Genomic DNA, 16,458 nt, shown 5'->3' on the forward strand with positions numbered 1-16,458 from the left:
CAAAATAATTGCGACACAATTTAAACATTTCTTCATTTGAAAGGCGACTGTGATCTACTATCTGCTTACCACACCCAGATTTATTTTTAAATATGGCATTGACTCTCAACGGAAGATTATTTATCCAAGACAGCATGGAGGTGGTACGCCATATGCAACTATACATAACACCGTGTACGCACACGGGCAATATCGGTGTAGAGACTAATGGTAAGAAAGCTATGTAACGACACGTATGCCTGACTGGACAGTTTCGGTGTTCTTAACACGACAAAAGAACCGACATAATCAGAAAGAGATTTTCATATGAAAAATGCTATGGAGCTTAATCGTAGACGATACATTCAAAATACCTTCTACTAAATTCACTCACAAATCACTGGAATGATAAAGAAGGCTCCAGGGTTTTGCAAGACAGATGGAATGTCCCGTGCAGTTATCTTCCAGCGTGAGACTGAAGTCACTATTTCCATATAAGCTGTGATAACAGTCACATTAACGTATACGGTTGATTTCCTTGTTATTCATCCGTCTGAAAAATGTATAAAAAATAGTTAGAAGCGTGCAATATATATACGTGGTCAGTCAACAGAAAACCTGGCCTTGATGTGTTTTTTTCTGCTGGCAAACCACAGCGCCCTCTGAAGCTGTTTTCGTCATTTAGATTACGTGATACCACTATGTACTTTGGGAGAAGATAGATTACATTTAAACTTAGATATAAATACATTTTAAACATTTGTTAAGTTTAATGGTTCATTTGGAATTAGGCAAAATGTAATCATTGTTAGCACATATTTCGGCTCACTGAAAATTTCAAGGTTCGTGATCATTTTAAATCTGAGATTAAAGGCAAACGAAACGTGGATTTTGAATAACTAGAATCAAGACACTGGTGTTTCTGATCGGTCTGATTCACGTATCCCTGTAAAGAACCCGTGAAGATCACGGTTAGAATTGGTCTTCAGTAACCCTTGCTTGTAAGAGGCGACTATCAGGATCAGGTGGTCAAGCTTGCTGACTTGGTTGACACATGCCATCGCATCCCACATGCGTAGATTGATTCTCATGTTGGTGATTAGTGGATTGTTTGGTCCAGACTCGATTATTTATAGACCGTCGCCATACAGGTGGAATATTGCTGAATGCAGCGTAAAAGACAGACTAACAAACCTACAAAGCCACGAAGATCTAAGACCTATGATATCTATCTATGATATTTCCACTGAAAAAACACAAGATCGTGCAAAACAAATTATCCAAAACAAGGAAATAGCAACTACATCTACACACAACACGATTATGCGGTGAAATTATCATTGCATTGAAAATTAAAAGACAGGATAAAAAGTGGAGTGTTGTATCATCTTTCGGTTTAGAAATTTTAAACCTTTCTGCTCTCTGGAAAGACGCTCCATCCTCTGGAGCATCCCGACTGTTAATGATATCCAGCCATATATGTCTTAATGTTCATCTGTTAACACATTTAAAGGAAAGATTCATTGTGAGCAAAGGAAACGTCTTCGTATAATATTGTGAAATTTAAGTCTTACGATCAAGATCTCCTTACTTTCGCTATATCCGAAGGTGGGCGAAAAGAGCCAGTTCTATTTGTGTTTTATTGACGAAATACAACACCGAAATCGTTTTAAAGACCATTAATCTTCTGTTACATAGCTAATCAGAGTCGGAACGCTTCTAAATTGCACTAATTCACGTATTGTTGACTATTTGGATTAGGATACTGTTACGAGAATGTGTTTTCTGCAATTTGTATTATTATTAATTAAGTGATAGTTATTTTGGGATCACAATGTTTTGAGTGATAGTTAGTATGGGTCTCATTTCGTATCACGGTAATAGTATTTTAGCGGCACGCCTTTTAAGGTAGCGCTTTGGAGTTAACTCCCATTAGGCGCTTTTCCACACATGAATGTGTGTTTTTGACTGTTGGTAAACACGAGGCCGATCGCGAAGGTTCCATACTTTGCTGAAATCAAGAATCAGTGACTGTGTATATGAAAAATAGGCTGCTTGTGTTGACGCGACACACACGGACTTACACGCGGAGTAATACTGGAGTTGTGTCATCATTCGGCCTACATACATCAGTCTGCCTTTTTGTCAACGTTCGACCTACACTCAAGAAAGTTTGCTGCGTAACATTAAGTATACCTATTTCACTGAAACCAAAGACTATGGTGAGTTGACTACTGGTGATCCATTAACGATTAGTTTAGATTTGACTCAGCTTCATTGTGCTAGAAACCTCTAGTGTGAATCATTGTATCTTGCTCTGTGGCCAGTACATAATATTGAATGTTTTAGAAGTGTTATATATTTGCTGGTTCTGAGGGGAGGGGTTCTTATACCTTTTGTCACGGCAAATTATTAACTGTAACAATACAATTAAATAATTATGTGGTTTTCGGGCTTTCTTTTTTCCCCGTTTCAGGAATCCACAAGGAATCACATGTACATGGAGAGAGAGAGAGAGAAATAACACACGCACGCACGTGTGCGCTCGCGCCAAACAACCCAGAACCTTATCCCCTGTTCGACCCTTCCCTAATTCAGCCGCTAACGTTCCCACATAAGAAACAACAAATATCCAAATTATCCAATCGTGCTTATGCATTAATTTTGTATAAGAATAAGACAGAATAAGCTAGGTTTCGCTTCATGAAGTGTTAACACTTGACCCCCACTTTCAGCATTCTATTGGGCCTTCCGTACCTTCTCATATGTTACTTATCTCCAACCTCTACAAGTAAAAGGGCGGAAGAGCCAGTATCATACTTATGCTGTAAAATTTTAAAAGTGAATTTACGATGAAGATCGACTAGCTTTGCTTCTGGAGACAAAAAGTCAATAAAAGTAGGCGCAGAAAGATAAAATTGACCTGTGTTTTTATAGACTTGAAAGATTAAGATCATGTTTGTATTAGGGTAAAATTTCCACAGCGACGGGGGAAAATAAAATAAGATTTTTATTCATATTATTCCGCTTCGAAATGAAAATTGGAAACACAGAATGAAGATTGGAAACACAGAATAAGACAGAATACTTTATGTTCTTCCTCGAAAGTGACGTGTAATTGTGTTGGCTAGAATTGTGTCTGAACATAGAGACTCTAAGCTCTTATATCTAATCAGTAATATTTCGTCATTCTGTAAAAAGAACACAATAATGTCAAAGAAAAAGAAACGTAGAAATAAAATTCCATACTGTCTTTGGAAAGAACAAAAATATACTGGTGCTGCTTTAACATCTAAACTAAAGACTGCATGATATAGTATTACAGCAACAAGATTCTGTAGCTCACTGAAAACTATCACTCTTTTGTAATTGTCCACGATCTGATCGAGATTGGAAGTGTAACCTTATAGTGGATATTGAAGCCTTACTAAACTACTGAAAAACTGAATGCACTTCTTACATAGAAAACCATGATGACAACCAAACTCTCATAAACACGTTCCGTTTATTTTTTTTATATCTATTGTTTTAAATTAGATAAATGTCAGGTCTACTGTTATCAGACTCCGTTTGTATCTACAGACAGTTAATAACATTACTTAGTATTCAGATATGGTACCAACCTTAAAACCCCACAAACCTTTCAGTTTATAGTTTATTATTTCGACGGTCGATGATAAATATTGAAACCCAAAAGCGTCATGATGTCTGGACTAAAGGAACACCAAGGCTCTAACGTTACCATCGCACTGTTACTGAAGTACTGGTTTAACATAATAAATGTTTCGCCTTTGCCATGCTACGTCTGTTTGTTCCTTAATGCTGCACTCCAGCTGCAATGGTCCAGCTATATGACGGCGGCCTATTAATGATCCATAAAACCCTTTGTGTAACATTATCAGCATCGATCTAAGAAATACGGAGAAACATGTGAACCAAGCCAGCGAACCTAACCACCCGGTCTCGTTAAACGCCTCTTACAAGGATGAGCTGATGCAATTCTACCCTTCTATGTGTGTTGCCGTAGCAGCAGTGCTATGCCTTTTTAATTGATCCCACAAAAGAAAATAGTGAAACATTAGTCACTCACTACAAAGGAGCTACGTTAAAGTTTCCTATTAAGGTTACCGGTGCTATTGAGCACACAACTTCATATATGATCCTCTGGTTCCAATGCTGTAATGTGTTAAGTCACACCAGCCACTTTCTGTACACCTCATTACCTCCCATTCTACGCCTCATCTTACAGGTTTGTGATTGAACAACGCTTAGTGCTCATCAGAGGAATTATATCAACCAAAAGAAATCCAACAATAGTGAATGTTCACGAAGGCCACATACATTGCAAGATGAGCGTGAATCTGAATTCACAAAAGGTATCAAATACGTGATTAAATGAGCATGTTTCTATCTGATATTATGGTTCAATTCAAGTTCACCTTACTCAACCAAATTAACAACTGACACGTGTTAAATTCAATCTCACAATGGAAGTAGTGTAATTATGAAAATAGATGCGTAGCACGTTGCTATCACCTATCATACAGACGGTTAAAGGTGGTCTACGGCATCATTTTATAATGAAAATAATGTATTACATTCCATGGATGGATGTGGTGGGATTTTCTAGTGAGTAAAGCGTTCGCTCGTCACGTTAAAGACTCGGGTTTGATTCCTTACATAAGTACTATGTGTGAGGCCAATTTCTGGTGTCCACCGTTGAGTTATTTTAAGAATATTGCTAAAATCGGCGTGAAAGGAAACTCCGACACTCACTGATTTCTCTAAACGGAAGAAATACTGTAACTTGAGAAAGAGAAGAAGCCAATGATGCCAATGAAGCCAATGATGTAAATGATGCCAATGATGCCAATGAAGTCAATGATGCCAATGATGCCAATGAAGTCAATGATGTCAATGAAGTCAATGATGTCAATGAAGTCAATGATGCCAATGAAGCCAATCATGTCAATGAAGTCAATGATGCCAATGAAGCCAATGATGTCAATGAAGTCCATGATGACAATGAAGCCAATGATGTCATTGATGCCAATGAAGTCAATGATGCCAATGATGCCAATGATGCCAATGAAGCCAATGATGCCAATGAAGTCAATGATGCCAATGAAGCCAATGATGTCATTGATGCCAATGAAGCAAAGGATGCCAATGAAGCCAATGATGTCAATGAAGCCAAGGATGCCAATGAAGCCAATGAAGCCAAGGATGCCAATGAAGCCAATGATGCCAATGATGTCAATGAAGCCAATGATGTCAATGAAGCCAAGGATGCCAATGAAGCCAATGATGCCAATGAAGCCAATGATGTCAATGAAGCAAAGGATGCCAATGAAGCCAATGATGTCAATGAAGCCAATGATGTCAATGAAGCCAATGATGTCAATGAAGCCAATGATGTCAATGATGCCAATGAAGCCAATGATGCCAATGATGTCAATGAAGCCAATGAAGCAAAGGATGCCAATGAAGCCAATGATGTCAATGAAGCCAATGATGCCAATGATGTCAATGATGCCAATGAAGTCAATGAAGCAAAGGATGCCAATGAAGCCAATGATGTCAATGAAGCCAATGATGCCAATGATGCCAATGAAGCCAATGACGCCAATGAAGCCAGTGAAGCAAAGGATGCCAATGAAGCCAATGATGTCAATGAAGCCAAGGATGCCAATGATGTCAATGAAGCCAAGGATGCCAATGATGCCAATGAAGCCAAGGATGCCAATGATGTCAATGATGCCAATGAAGCCAATGATGCCAATGAAGCCAATGAAGCAAAGGATGCCAATGATGTCAATGATGCCAATGAAGCAAAGGATGCCAATGAAGCCAATGATGTCAATGAAGCCAAGGATGCCAATGATGTCAATGAAGCCAAGGATGCCAATGATGTCAATGAAGCCAAGGATGCCAATGATGTCAATGAAGCCAAGGATGCCAAGGATGTCAATGAAGCCAAGGATGCCAATGATGTCAATGATGCCAATGAAGCCAATGATGCCAATGAAGCCAATGAAGCAAAGGATGCCAATGAAGCCAATGATGTCAATGAAGCCAAGGATGCCAATGATGTCAATGAAGCCAAGGATGCCAATGATGCCAATGATGCCAATGAAGCCAATGATGTCAATGATGCCAATGATATCCCAAGGCGACCTCGACGGTAAGACGTCTCCTCGTGGACACAAGTACTTGCCGAAGCTCGGTAATAAGTTCTTGCAAGGTTAAAGGTTGATTCATCTACTATCGCACCCGTGTTCCCAAACGTGTTCGACCAGGTTCAAGTCTGATGAATGGGAAGGTGAGTCTGTGACAGCAGAGGTACGTACGAAATAGATCGTCCAATCTGCAGTATGGGGCGTGGAGTTGCCATATCAAAACGTCAATCCAGGATCATGTATCTGCAGGAGGACTTGGGGTGAAAACTTGGTTCCCATAAGTGTGGCAGTAAACGTCCTTTCGACAATCAGCTGAGATCAACCTCTGGCACAAAATGTTCCCCGGACCATTACGTTGGCTCCTCCAAATTGGTCAGCCTCGCCAAAACAACACGTCCCACACCCTGTCATGGGCAAAGCGCATTTTGAAGCGTGACTCATCACTGACGACATGCATCCCACTTCATATGGTTGAATCGGACATGACAGTGGGCCGGTCCATCGTAAGCTTTGAGCACGATGACAACATCTAAGGGTAGGTCCAGCAAGGATATCAATTGTGAAAGGTCTGTTCCTGATGGAACACAACAGGCGCGCCAACTCTGAAGAATCTTTACTGTCACTAGTTTGTTCTGAGGGTGACGTAACTCGTCATGTAGGTCACGAGACGCAACCGGTGCCAGTTTGTTGCACGCAAACACCCAAACTGTACAAAGATTCGTACAACTGAAACGGATCGTCCAGTATTATGTCATGGCACGCCCATGGTGCTGGCTTGTGAGCTGCTGACATGCTGGCTTCTGCATTTTGTTATTACGTTTTCCTTTTTAGTAATGTCTGTTCTGTAGCCAAATGTTTCACGTCGGTCGCCGTGACTGTGTTCAAACACCCATGCATAGAACGGCGCAAATCTGAAGAAAAATAGTGAGTGAGTGACTTGGGTTTTACGCCGTTTTAGCAACAATCGGGCAATATCACGACGGGGAGACCAGAAATGGGCTTCACACATTGTACTCATCCGGGGATTCAAACCCTAGTCTTCGGCATGACGAGAGAACGCTGTAACCACTGGCCATTCCCATCGCCCCAGAAAAGAATAACCCATTCAACTCATTAGCAATAATATTGATTCCAAATGTCTGATTTTGTTTCGTGAGTGAGTGAGTGAGAGAGTGTGATGCATTGATGTGTAGTTGACATGTTATGACTATGTTACATGCATCCTTGTCAGCTGAAACAATTACGAACTGATCAAACTAAAAGTGCTTTATGGTTCAACTTCTTTATTATACAAGGTCACAACGTTTCGAGACAGATTCTAGTCTCTTCTTCAGGTGAGGTGAGGATAAAACTAAAGGGTTGTAGTATATATACACATAACAGTAGACCGATAACAATGGGTAACAAGATATACAGGTTTGTATTAATTGATGTACAGGCTTCGATTGATTGATGTACAGGCTTCAACTTATGTACGGGCTTCAACTGATTGGTGTGCAGGCTTGTGTTGATTAGGTGAACGAGTTACAGGTAAAGATGTTTGGATAAAGATTAGTCACAGAGGATAAGGTGGTTCCATGCATTGGGTAAGTAAACACCTCCGTCTCTGTTGATTGAGGGCTTGTTCCGCTTGATTGCAATGGCTTCTAGGAGCTTCCGTTCTTTTTGAAGTCACTGGCGTTCCTAACTAATGTCCTGGAGTTGTCCCAAACAATCAGTCTTTCAGTCTATCAGATAGTACTATCGGCTAATGGACGCGGGCCAACAATACCTAATTGCAACAATCCAGCAGGATGCATCTACCAGATCCAGTGTAGTTGTAAAGAGACATATATTGGTGAAACTGGTCGACCACTGACTATCAGGTTAAAAGAACACAAAACATCAGTTCCAAATTTGGATCAGAAGTCTGCTGTATGTGAACACATCGTGCAGAACCCCAATCACAAGATTGTTTGGGACAACACCAGGACATTAGTTAGGAACGCCAGTGACTTCAAAAAACGGAATCTCCTAGAAGCCATTGCAATCAAGCGGAACAAGCCCTCAATCAACAGAGACGGAGGTGTTTACTTACCCAATGCATGGAACCACCTTATCCTCTGTGACTAATCTTTATCCAAACATCTTTACCTGTAACTCGTTCACCTAATCAACACAAGCCTGCACACCAATCAGTTGAAGCCCGTACATAAGTTGAAGCCTGTACATCAATCAATCGAAGCCTGTACATCAATTAATACAAACCTGTATATCTTGTTACCCATTGTTATCGGTCTACTGTTATGTGTATATATACTACAACCCTTTAGTTTTATCCTCACCTCACCTGAAGAAGAGACTAGAATCTGTCTCGAAACGTTGTGACCTTGTATAATAAAGAAGTTGAACCATAAAGCACTTTTAGTTTGATTCCTCCAACTTCTAAATGCCTTTGAAACAACTTATACGAACTGATTAGGTGGGCATTCTGAGTGACTTTGTGATGTTGGAGTGCGCTCATGTGCAGAATCAGCTATTAAGGCAATAATTGGGATTTACATGATCAAATCCTTCTAAAACCCGACATCACGACCTTCGGTTCACACCTTGCACTCCGAGTAGACGGATAATGTGCAGGCATCTACGTTCCTCCTTCACGTCGTGGCAAGTGCTGATCTGTAGGTAAACACCATTAGTGTATAGGTTACAGAAAATATGCAAATCAAAGAAGAAATCAATAAATATGCATATTTACTGATTATATAATTATATGATTATACTGATCATACCCATCACTCAGTATATACAGTATATTTACTGATTATACATGTTCATTGTCACATGCACAGGGGCTTAGAAATATTGCCTTGGTCTGATTAGTTGGAAAATGTGTCATTAACGTTAAATGATCGAGCACACGTTTCCACCCTGTCCTATAGATGTACCATTATACATATGTACAATTGATGCTTTAAATGACATTATATTATGGAGAAATCAGAAATCCCATACCTTGGTTAAACGTATTGATGTGCTGCATTAACAAAGGTCATTGCATCGGAGGGCAAGCTAACTAGTTTCGTTTACGTCGAGATCACAAAAGATAGTATCCAATATCCCTACATTACCCGAACACATCCATGTACTTGATTGCTACGGAAATTCAGTCTCGAATTATTGCTATTCTTCGCGTTTCTACAGTCTGCAATATCCGTATAAGATATGAAATTTCGCACAATCTCAGAGCAGTAACTGTTATCTGTGGACGTGTGGATGGAACAGTGATGCTTGTTAGTTTTCGGCGCTGTATCACCTCTATTACTAGTAAATCTGTTGTAGTTAATACTCACTCTCCAAAGACATCGTGATGAAACGACATATATGCATATAATGGCACTTCTGTTATAATGGCCCGCAAATGGACTCTATAGTGCCTTCATTATGATTCTTTCTCGAACAAAGAATGGAATAGGGTTTCGCGTTCGTTAAAGGTGTCATTTGGTCTAATTGACAGGTGTTTCTATTTGAAACCCTCATTTTGTTTAGCTATGTATTAGGTAGAATTTAGTAGAAAACATCATTAAGATATGTGTAGATTTGTTTTAACAATGTGTGGCTTCTTTACAATGATCATTCATCAAGGCCGCTGGGGATTTTAACAATATAGTTTCCTAGTTTTACATCGTATTGTATTGTGAACATTAGTATCTGTTTTGATAATCTACCCTTGAAACAATATAAACAAGTTCCATCGATATACCCCATCGGATTTTGATGCTATGGTCAGAATGTATTGTAACTGACACCATTTATTTATTTCAGTCTATTTCAACTTTCTGTTATTGTTGTATATATTGAATGCCGTAAGTGTAGACCCTTGGTACAACTAATCGCTATTTCTTGAATGTTTTTCCTACTTAACAGATTGATTTGTCACCGCTAAGATTTCCCGAAACGTTATATCTATCACGAAAATATTATGTCGGCATATGATTGTAAGGAAAAGACAAACGTGACCTTTGACAATTCGAAGAGAAGCAATTCTGCTATAGCCACACAGTAAGGAACAAACCACATGGCTACCTGACAAAGAAATACATACACGTGCGCACACACACATACATGGTGAGATAAATTGGTTTGATTTACGTCTAGGAATGTATTTATTGCCATTCGCCAACAAATGGGGTGAAAATCACTGTTACACAGAATATCAGACTCGGTATTACACAGAACTGTACACGTGTGCGAGTGCCCTCTCTCGGTCTCTCTCTTGGTCTCTCTCTCTTGGTCTCTCTCTCTCTCTCTCTCTCTCTCTGCTTGTGTGCGTGTGCGCGTGTGTGTGTGTGTGGATAAGTACCATAACGTGAAATGAGTGAAATGAGTATCACATGAAATAAGGAAATTATGTAGCTTATATCTGGTCGAATCAATGTCAAGCAGACGTCGACTGAAGGGAATGTCAGACTGGGTGTACTGGAAAACATGTAACCAGAATGTCAGACAGAGCTCTCCCGGAATAAGGAAATGCCAAAGAAGGGGTGAAATAAGCGGTATGTCAAGAGTATTCGTTGACTAAGGGGAATATCAGACAGGTATTTCATGGAATAAATGAAAGTCACAGTGTTTTTTAAGAAGCGGGAACATCAGACAGGTATTTCATGGAATAAATGAAAGTCACAGTGTTTTTTAAGAAGCGGGAATATCGGACAGGTATTTCATGGAATAAATGAAAGTCACAGTGTTTTTTAAGAAGCGGGAATATCGGACAGGTATTTCATGGAATAAATGAAAGTCACAGTGTTTTTTAAGAAGCGGGAATATCGGACAGGTATTTCATGGAATAAATGAAAGTCACAGTGTTTTTTAAGAAGCGGGAATATCGGACAGGTATTTCATGGAATACATGAAAGTCACAGTGTTTTTTAAGAAGCGGGAATGTCAGACAGGTATTTCATGGAATACATGAATGTCACAGTGTTTTTTTGTAAGAAGCGGGAATGTCAGACAGAGTGTATGCGGACTAATGGAAATGTCACAGAATTTTTCAAATAAAGGTAATGTTAGACAACTGTACGCCGAATATAGCGAAAGTCACAGAATTCTCGGAATAAAGGGAAGCATTGCATGGATAAAGTAATCTTGAATAACACACCATAAGCATGCAGTATTACCATTACAGAACTAACATGCGACAAGAACCGTTTAGTAGTTAGGAAGAACGTTAAAAAAAATAGTAGGAATCCCTCTTTTTTTCTTTCAGTTGTGATATACTGAATGATATGTTTGCATATCCTCACCTGCTGTTGATGAGCGAGTACGTCTTAGAGAAACATTGTTCATTCGCTCTGTTCTACCATATATAAAGGCTCTGCGATTATTAAGTGCCGTGTCAAATTGCTCAGCACATCCTACACTGCAGTTTCGTTGCCACCATGCATGTGATCCGATTTAGCAACGCTGGTTACACACACCACGTGACCTATACATACAGCAGACGATATCCGGTAAAAGGTGCAATCCACAACTCTGCCAATTTCGAATCGACTCTGACTAAATTAAACTCAGGAAACAAATGTCAGTCGGTGGCAGAAAAACAATCAATCTCAACCGTTGTTCTCTGAAAAATTAACCAAATTTGGAACTGGCACGCATGAAATCTGCATGTGGGCTTCGTACCAAACACGAACAACGATTCAGATTTATATCACTTTAAGCTGCAAGTTGTCGTGCAAGAACTGCACTGTATCATGACTGATGGTCGTTACCTGTTGAATGGGTTAATTCATTAGGGCTGAAATAGCTTTCTTCCTTACCTGACCTGACAGTGTTGGGGCCATTTGTCTAGTCTGCTCCATCACCCGATCGTCTGGTTTGTTTACTTGCCGCTGTCGCAATACAGGAGTGCTATTGTGCGGTGTTTGGCAATAAACACACAGCTTTTCAAGCATACTATTAATGTGCGTAACGGGTGCTATCGTGTCGGCGCCGGACATGCTTACCCTTTAAGACACCATTTACATAATTCTAAAATAAGAAACTCATATGTTTCAGCAGTTCATTTCGACACATGTAAATGAAAAGTGCATGCAGAGACGGTATTCCACGTAATGTGTCGGGCACGAGTAAAGACATCGCCTAAAAAGGTCAAATCAAATTCATCATTTTATTACGCAATTTACTGGTAAACTGAGATAAGAAATGCCAAGACTGAATACAACTGACCACATATTTGCAAGCAGGGAAGTCCCAGTCTTTCCTTGCAAGATGCTTCAATGTCCACCACAGCACCACAGTTTGATCAAGGCCCAAAAGTCCTAAAAGATCCTGAATTTCCAAAGGTCCTCCTGCTTAGGACCGATCTATTCGGGTGTTTCACCTATGTCATCGATTTGCTACATCTAGGACAGATGCCTGGTCTTCGAAGAATTTCGGATCATACCATCAAAACTTGTCTCAGAGAAGTCAGAATTCGAGCATATCGACCAAATGTTGGACCTTTCTGAAACGAATACACCGACAACGACACGGGTAGACCAGAGCTATTGGTGGTTCAAGGCAGTCTTAAATAAGAAAATCGCGACATGTCACCTCACCTCCTGATACCATTTAACCGTCAGGGGGAGCTCTTTCAACGCGACAACGCTCGACCCCCACACTGCTATCATCGCCAATGCAAACATCAATGGCCTTTAAGAATAGCATCAGATGACACAATGGTTATTAGGTTCATAAAATGTCATAAACGCAAATTAAACATGTTTTAATATGTTTCATGCTCGCCAAGGTCTCCCATTATGCTTTTTGTATTATATTTGTTTTGTTTTTAATTAATATTTGCAAGATGAAAACGTATTCAAATAATAATGTTTCTTTGTAGACCGAGTTCGAGTCCAATCTCACTTAATTCTGTAACTGAGGAACTCAGTTTTCACATCGAATCGTGGCATCTAATACCACTTGACGACCCATCACCTCGTCATCACCGTGTCTGCACTCTACCATCATTTACCAAGCACGACTTCCTACTTGAAGGCCAAAGCATCACTTCAAGCGTGCTGCCGCGCTGTAATGCTATACGCCGCTATGTTCATTCACGCAAGTTATAACAATGATCTATGGCTGACATAAAAGAATAAATCAGGGATTTATTTTGTGTTTAAAGAGATATTTGTGAAGGTTCAACGCATGAAATAGCAGGGAGAATCTGGTGTCATGTGTCAGTTTAACACAGATGAAAACATCAAATTGCAAAATACATTTATATTATTCAGAGAACACCAACAAACACGGGTAAGGCGCAACCCACCAATAGTAGACAGACAAAGGTAAGATCATGTAGGAAACCCACGAACACGGGTATTGTGTAAACCATCCAAGGATCATATGGGAAACCCACAAACAGGGGTGTTGTCTGGACAAACCAAAGTCCATATGGGAAAGTCGCATACAGGGATATTGTGCGGACTAACCAATGATCATATGGAAACCCACAAAAAAGGGTATTGTTCAAACTATCTAAGCATTATATGGAAACCCACGAACAAGGGTATTGTGTGGTGCATCCAAGGATCATATGGAAACCCACAAACACAGGCATTGTGTGGTCCATCCAAGGATCATATGGAAACCCCAAAACACTGGCACTGTGTGGCCAATTCAAGGATCATATGGAAACTCACAAACACTGGCACTGTGTGGTCCATCCAAGGATCATATGGAAACCCACAAACACTGGCATTATGTGGTCCATCCAAGGATCATATGGAACCCACAAATACTGACACTGTGTGGTCCATCCAAGGATCATATGGAAACCCACAAACACTGGCACTGTATGGCCAATCCAAGGATGATATGGAAACCCACAAACACTGGCATGCTGTATTGTCTGGACAATCCAAGAATCATATGGAAACTCACAAACACGGATATAGTCTGGGCAATCGAGGGATTATATGGGAACCAAGAAGCAAGGGTATTGTGCGGACAAAACAAGGATCATATAGGAAATCCAGCAAAGGCATGCAAACTGAGGATCACAGTTGTCCATTCGAACCACACCTACTGAAGGTGGAAAGAAAGCCATTTCATACCAAAAGTGTCATATCACCATTGGGAAATGAACTTGGTATCTATTATACTGATTTCCTCAAATATGCAGATAGCCTTAATCAAAGGTATTGTCGTGTATGGTTAATTCAATCCCAGGCGACCCGTGAAGGTCACGGGGTAGAACAGATCTTTAGCAACCCATGCTTGCCATAAAAGGCGACTATGCTTGTCGTAAGAGGCGACTAACGGGATCGGGTGTTCAGGCTCGCTGACTTGGTTGACACGTGTCATCGGTTCCCAATTGCGGACATCGATGCTCATGTTGATCACTGGATTGTCAGGTCGAAACTCGATTGTTTACAGACCGCCGCCTTATAGCAGGAATATTGCTGAGTGCGGCGTAACACTAAACTCACTCACTCAATACCAGGCGTGATTTCAAAACATCTCTCTCTCACACACACACACAAAATAACGACAGGACTTGGACCAGATTCTTCTGTCAGGTGCGGATCCATGCTAGAATAGATGTTCAGCAGCCAGTACTTGTCGTAAGAGGCGGCTATTGTGATCGTGTTGGCAGTCTCGGTGTCCTGATTGATACTCATGCCCTCAACCACAGTATATATTGCAGAGAAGAGCAGAGAAGTGATCTTCAGGGACCCATGTTCCTTTTAAGAAGTGACAATGAGATTGGGGGTCAGGATGACACGTCATCGTATCCCAACTGCGTACATAGATGCTCATACTGTTGATCACTGGATTGTCTGATTCAGAATCGATTAATTCTAGCATGTAGCGGGAATATTGCTGAATGCGGTGTAAAACTAAACTCACTCATTCAGATCCGGATTCGGTTTACAGACCGCCCTTGTACATCTTGACTACTGATGAGTGCAGCTCTTGACAGCAAAGAAACAATCTCGACACTCTCTATTAACACGCGATATTTTTAGCTTAACAAGATTCACGCGTGGTGACCTTTCATTGTTATGTTTCATCATTATATAATGACAGCGGTTGTTATTTTTGTTTTGCTATCACGTTATGTTTACATCTCGATCATGAATCAATCGATTTCATGCAAGAATGCGATCCTCTTGTTTTCATTCCTCTGCAATCTGACGAACCGCCAAATTCGTCAACTTTGACATATTTTACATGCGCTTCGTACAATCAACCTCGGCTCTTCGGGTTGTATGTTAATTGCTAGATTCGTAGCACCTTCGTATGAAAGTGTACTTTCAAAATAGTACATCACATATCAAAGTAGGACACCACATGATACTGAGGTGGCACGTGATCCTGTGCGTAGAGCTCAGGTCACAGATCAGGTTAAGCAAGATTGCGTCCTTGGATGGGCAAACTTCTAAGACTTCGATCCTGCCACACAAGGAAGCACATGTACATGAGATCTCACCTTAGGCAAGTGAGTTTGCTCAAAACTGTCTCTGTTCGTCCATCAGAAAATGGATACCCGGTGGGATAAAGTCATGTAAATGTAACCCTCAAGCGCCTGACCGGGATGACTAGCGCTTCGAGCTTGCTTACATGGAGCAATGCGCACGATAAACGGCTGATTATTATTACATACGTTTTCAGTATCAAATGCCAAAAAATACTTACGAAATTGGCTGAGCAACACACATGGTATTTTCCATACTCGCCGCCAGTAATGACGTCTGTAACTGATCTTGCTTAGATCAGATAAACCAGTGGGTAATATTATGGGCATGGTCCTATGGGGTCTATCACACACATTCAACTAAATCAGCGTGGCTCCTACCTGTTGATTCACTGACCCATTTACCCGCTTCTTGCCACAAAGACGAATGCGAATGAATCCACGTGGATCCGCTAATGTCATCGTGCGTGCACGCACACATGCACGCGCGCGCGCGTTTGTCCTTTAAAATGATCGGGCCTGGAATCTGATTGATCACGCAAGCATCTATCAGCAGATGATGTGCATCATTGATGCATTGACGCTCCAGGGCAACGGGGTAGTCTTGTGGTTCAATTGTACGATTTCTCACATGGATGCAGTGTTCGAAGCCTATGACAGGTGCAGTTGCTGGAATTGTCCAAACAGCAGCGTTAAACAATACTCAGTGATCAAGGGGCGGCATGTATGTCCGATATAGTCATCCAAGCGAAGCCAGTGAATTTACTAATGACTGCCATACTGAAAATCAGCTATGTCTAAATATAAGGGTCCACGCTCCCTTTATCTGATTGTATGGCAGAACATCGGTGACCTTGC

The 16,458-nt window shown here is 40.7% G+C and overlaps 1 protein-coding gene across 1 annotated transcript; it reads left to right on the forward strand.

Moving 5' to 3' along the window:
- The first annotated feature begins 384 nt into the window (after positions 1-384).
- Positions 385-6,167, forward strand: LOC137295200 (putative uncharacterized protein DDB_G0289263). Its single transcript, XM_067826519.1, has 2 exons — positions 385-448; positions 4,792-6,167. The coding sequence occupies exons 1-2, from the start codon at positions 385-387 to the stop codon at positions 6,165-6,167; spliced, it is 1,440 nt and encodes a 479-aa protein (XP_067682620.1).
- Positions 6,168-16,458: the final 10,291 nt, after the last annotated feature.

Source organism: Haliotis asinina, chromosome 8 (assembly GCF_037392515.1).
Source record: "Haliotis asinina isolate JCU_RB_2024 chromosome 8, JCU_Hal_asi_v2, whole genome shotgun sequence".
NCBI lineage: Eukaryota > Metazoa > Mollusca > Gastropoda > Lepetellida > Haliotidae > Haliotis > Haliotis asinina.

What these genes read in the sequence shown, in the direction of transcription:
- LOC137295200 (XM_067826519.1), top strand. Translation starts at nt 385, where the DNA reads ATGATAAAGAAGGCTCCAGGGTTTTGCAAGACAGATGGAATGTCCCGT. An exon ending in CCGTGCAGTTATCTTCCAGC is followed by an intron (nt 449 to 4,791) that starts GTGAGACTGAAG and finishes CTGTAACTTGAG; the next exon opens with AAAGAGAAGAAGCCAATGAT.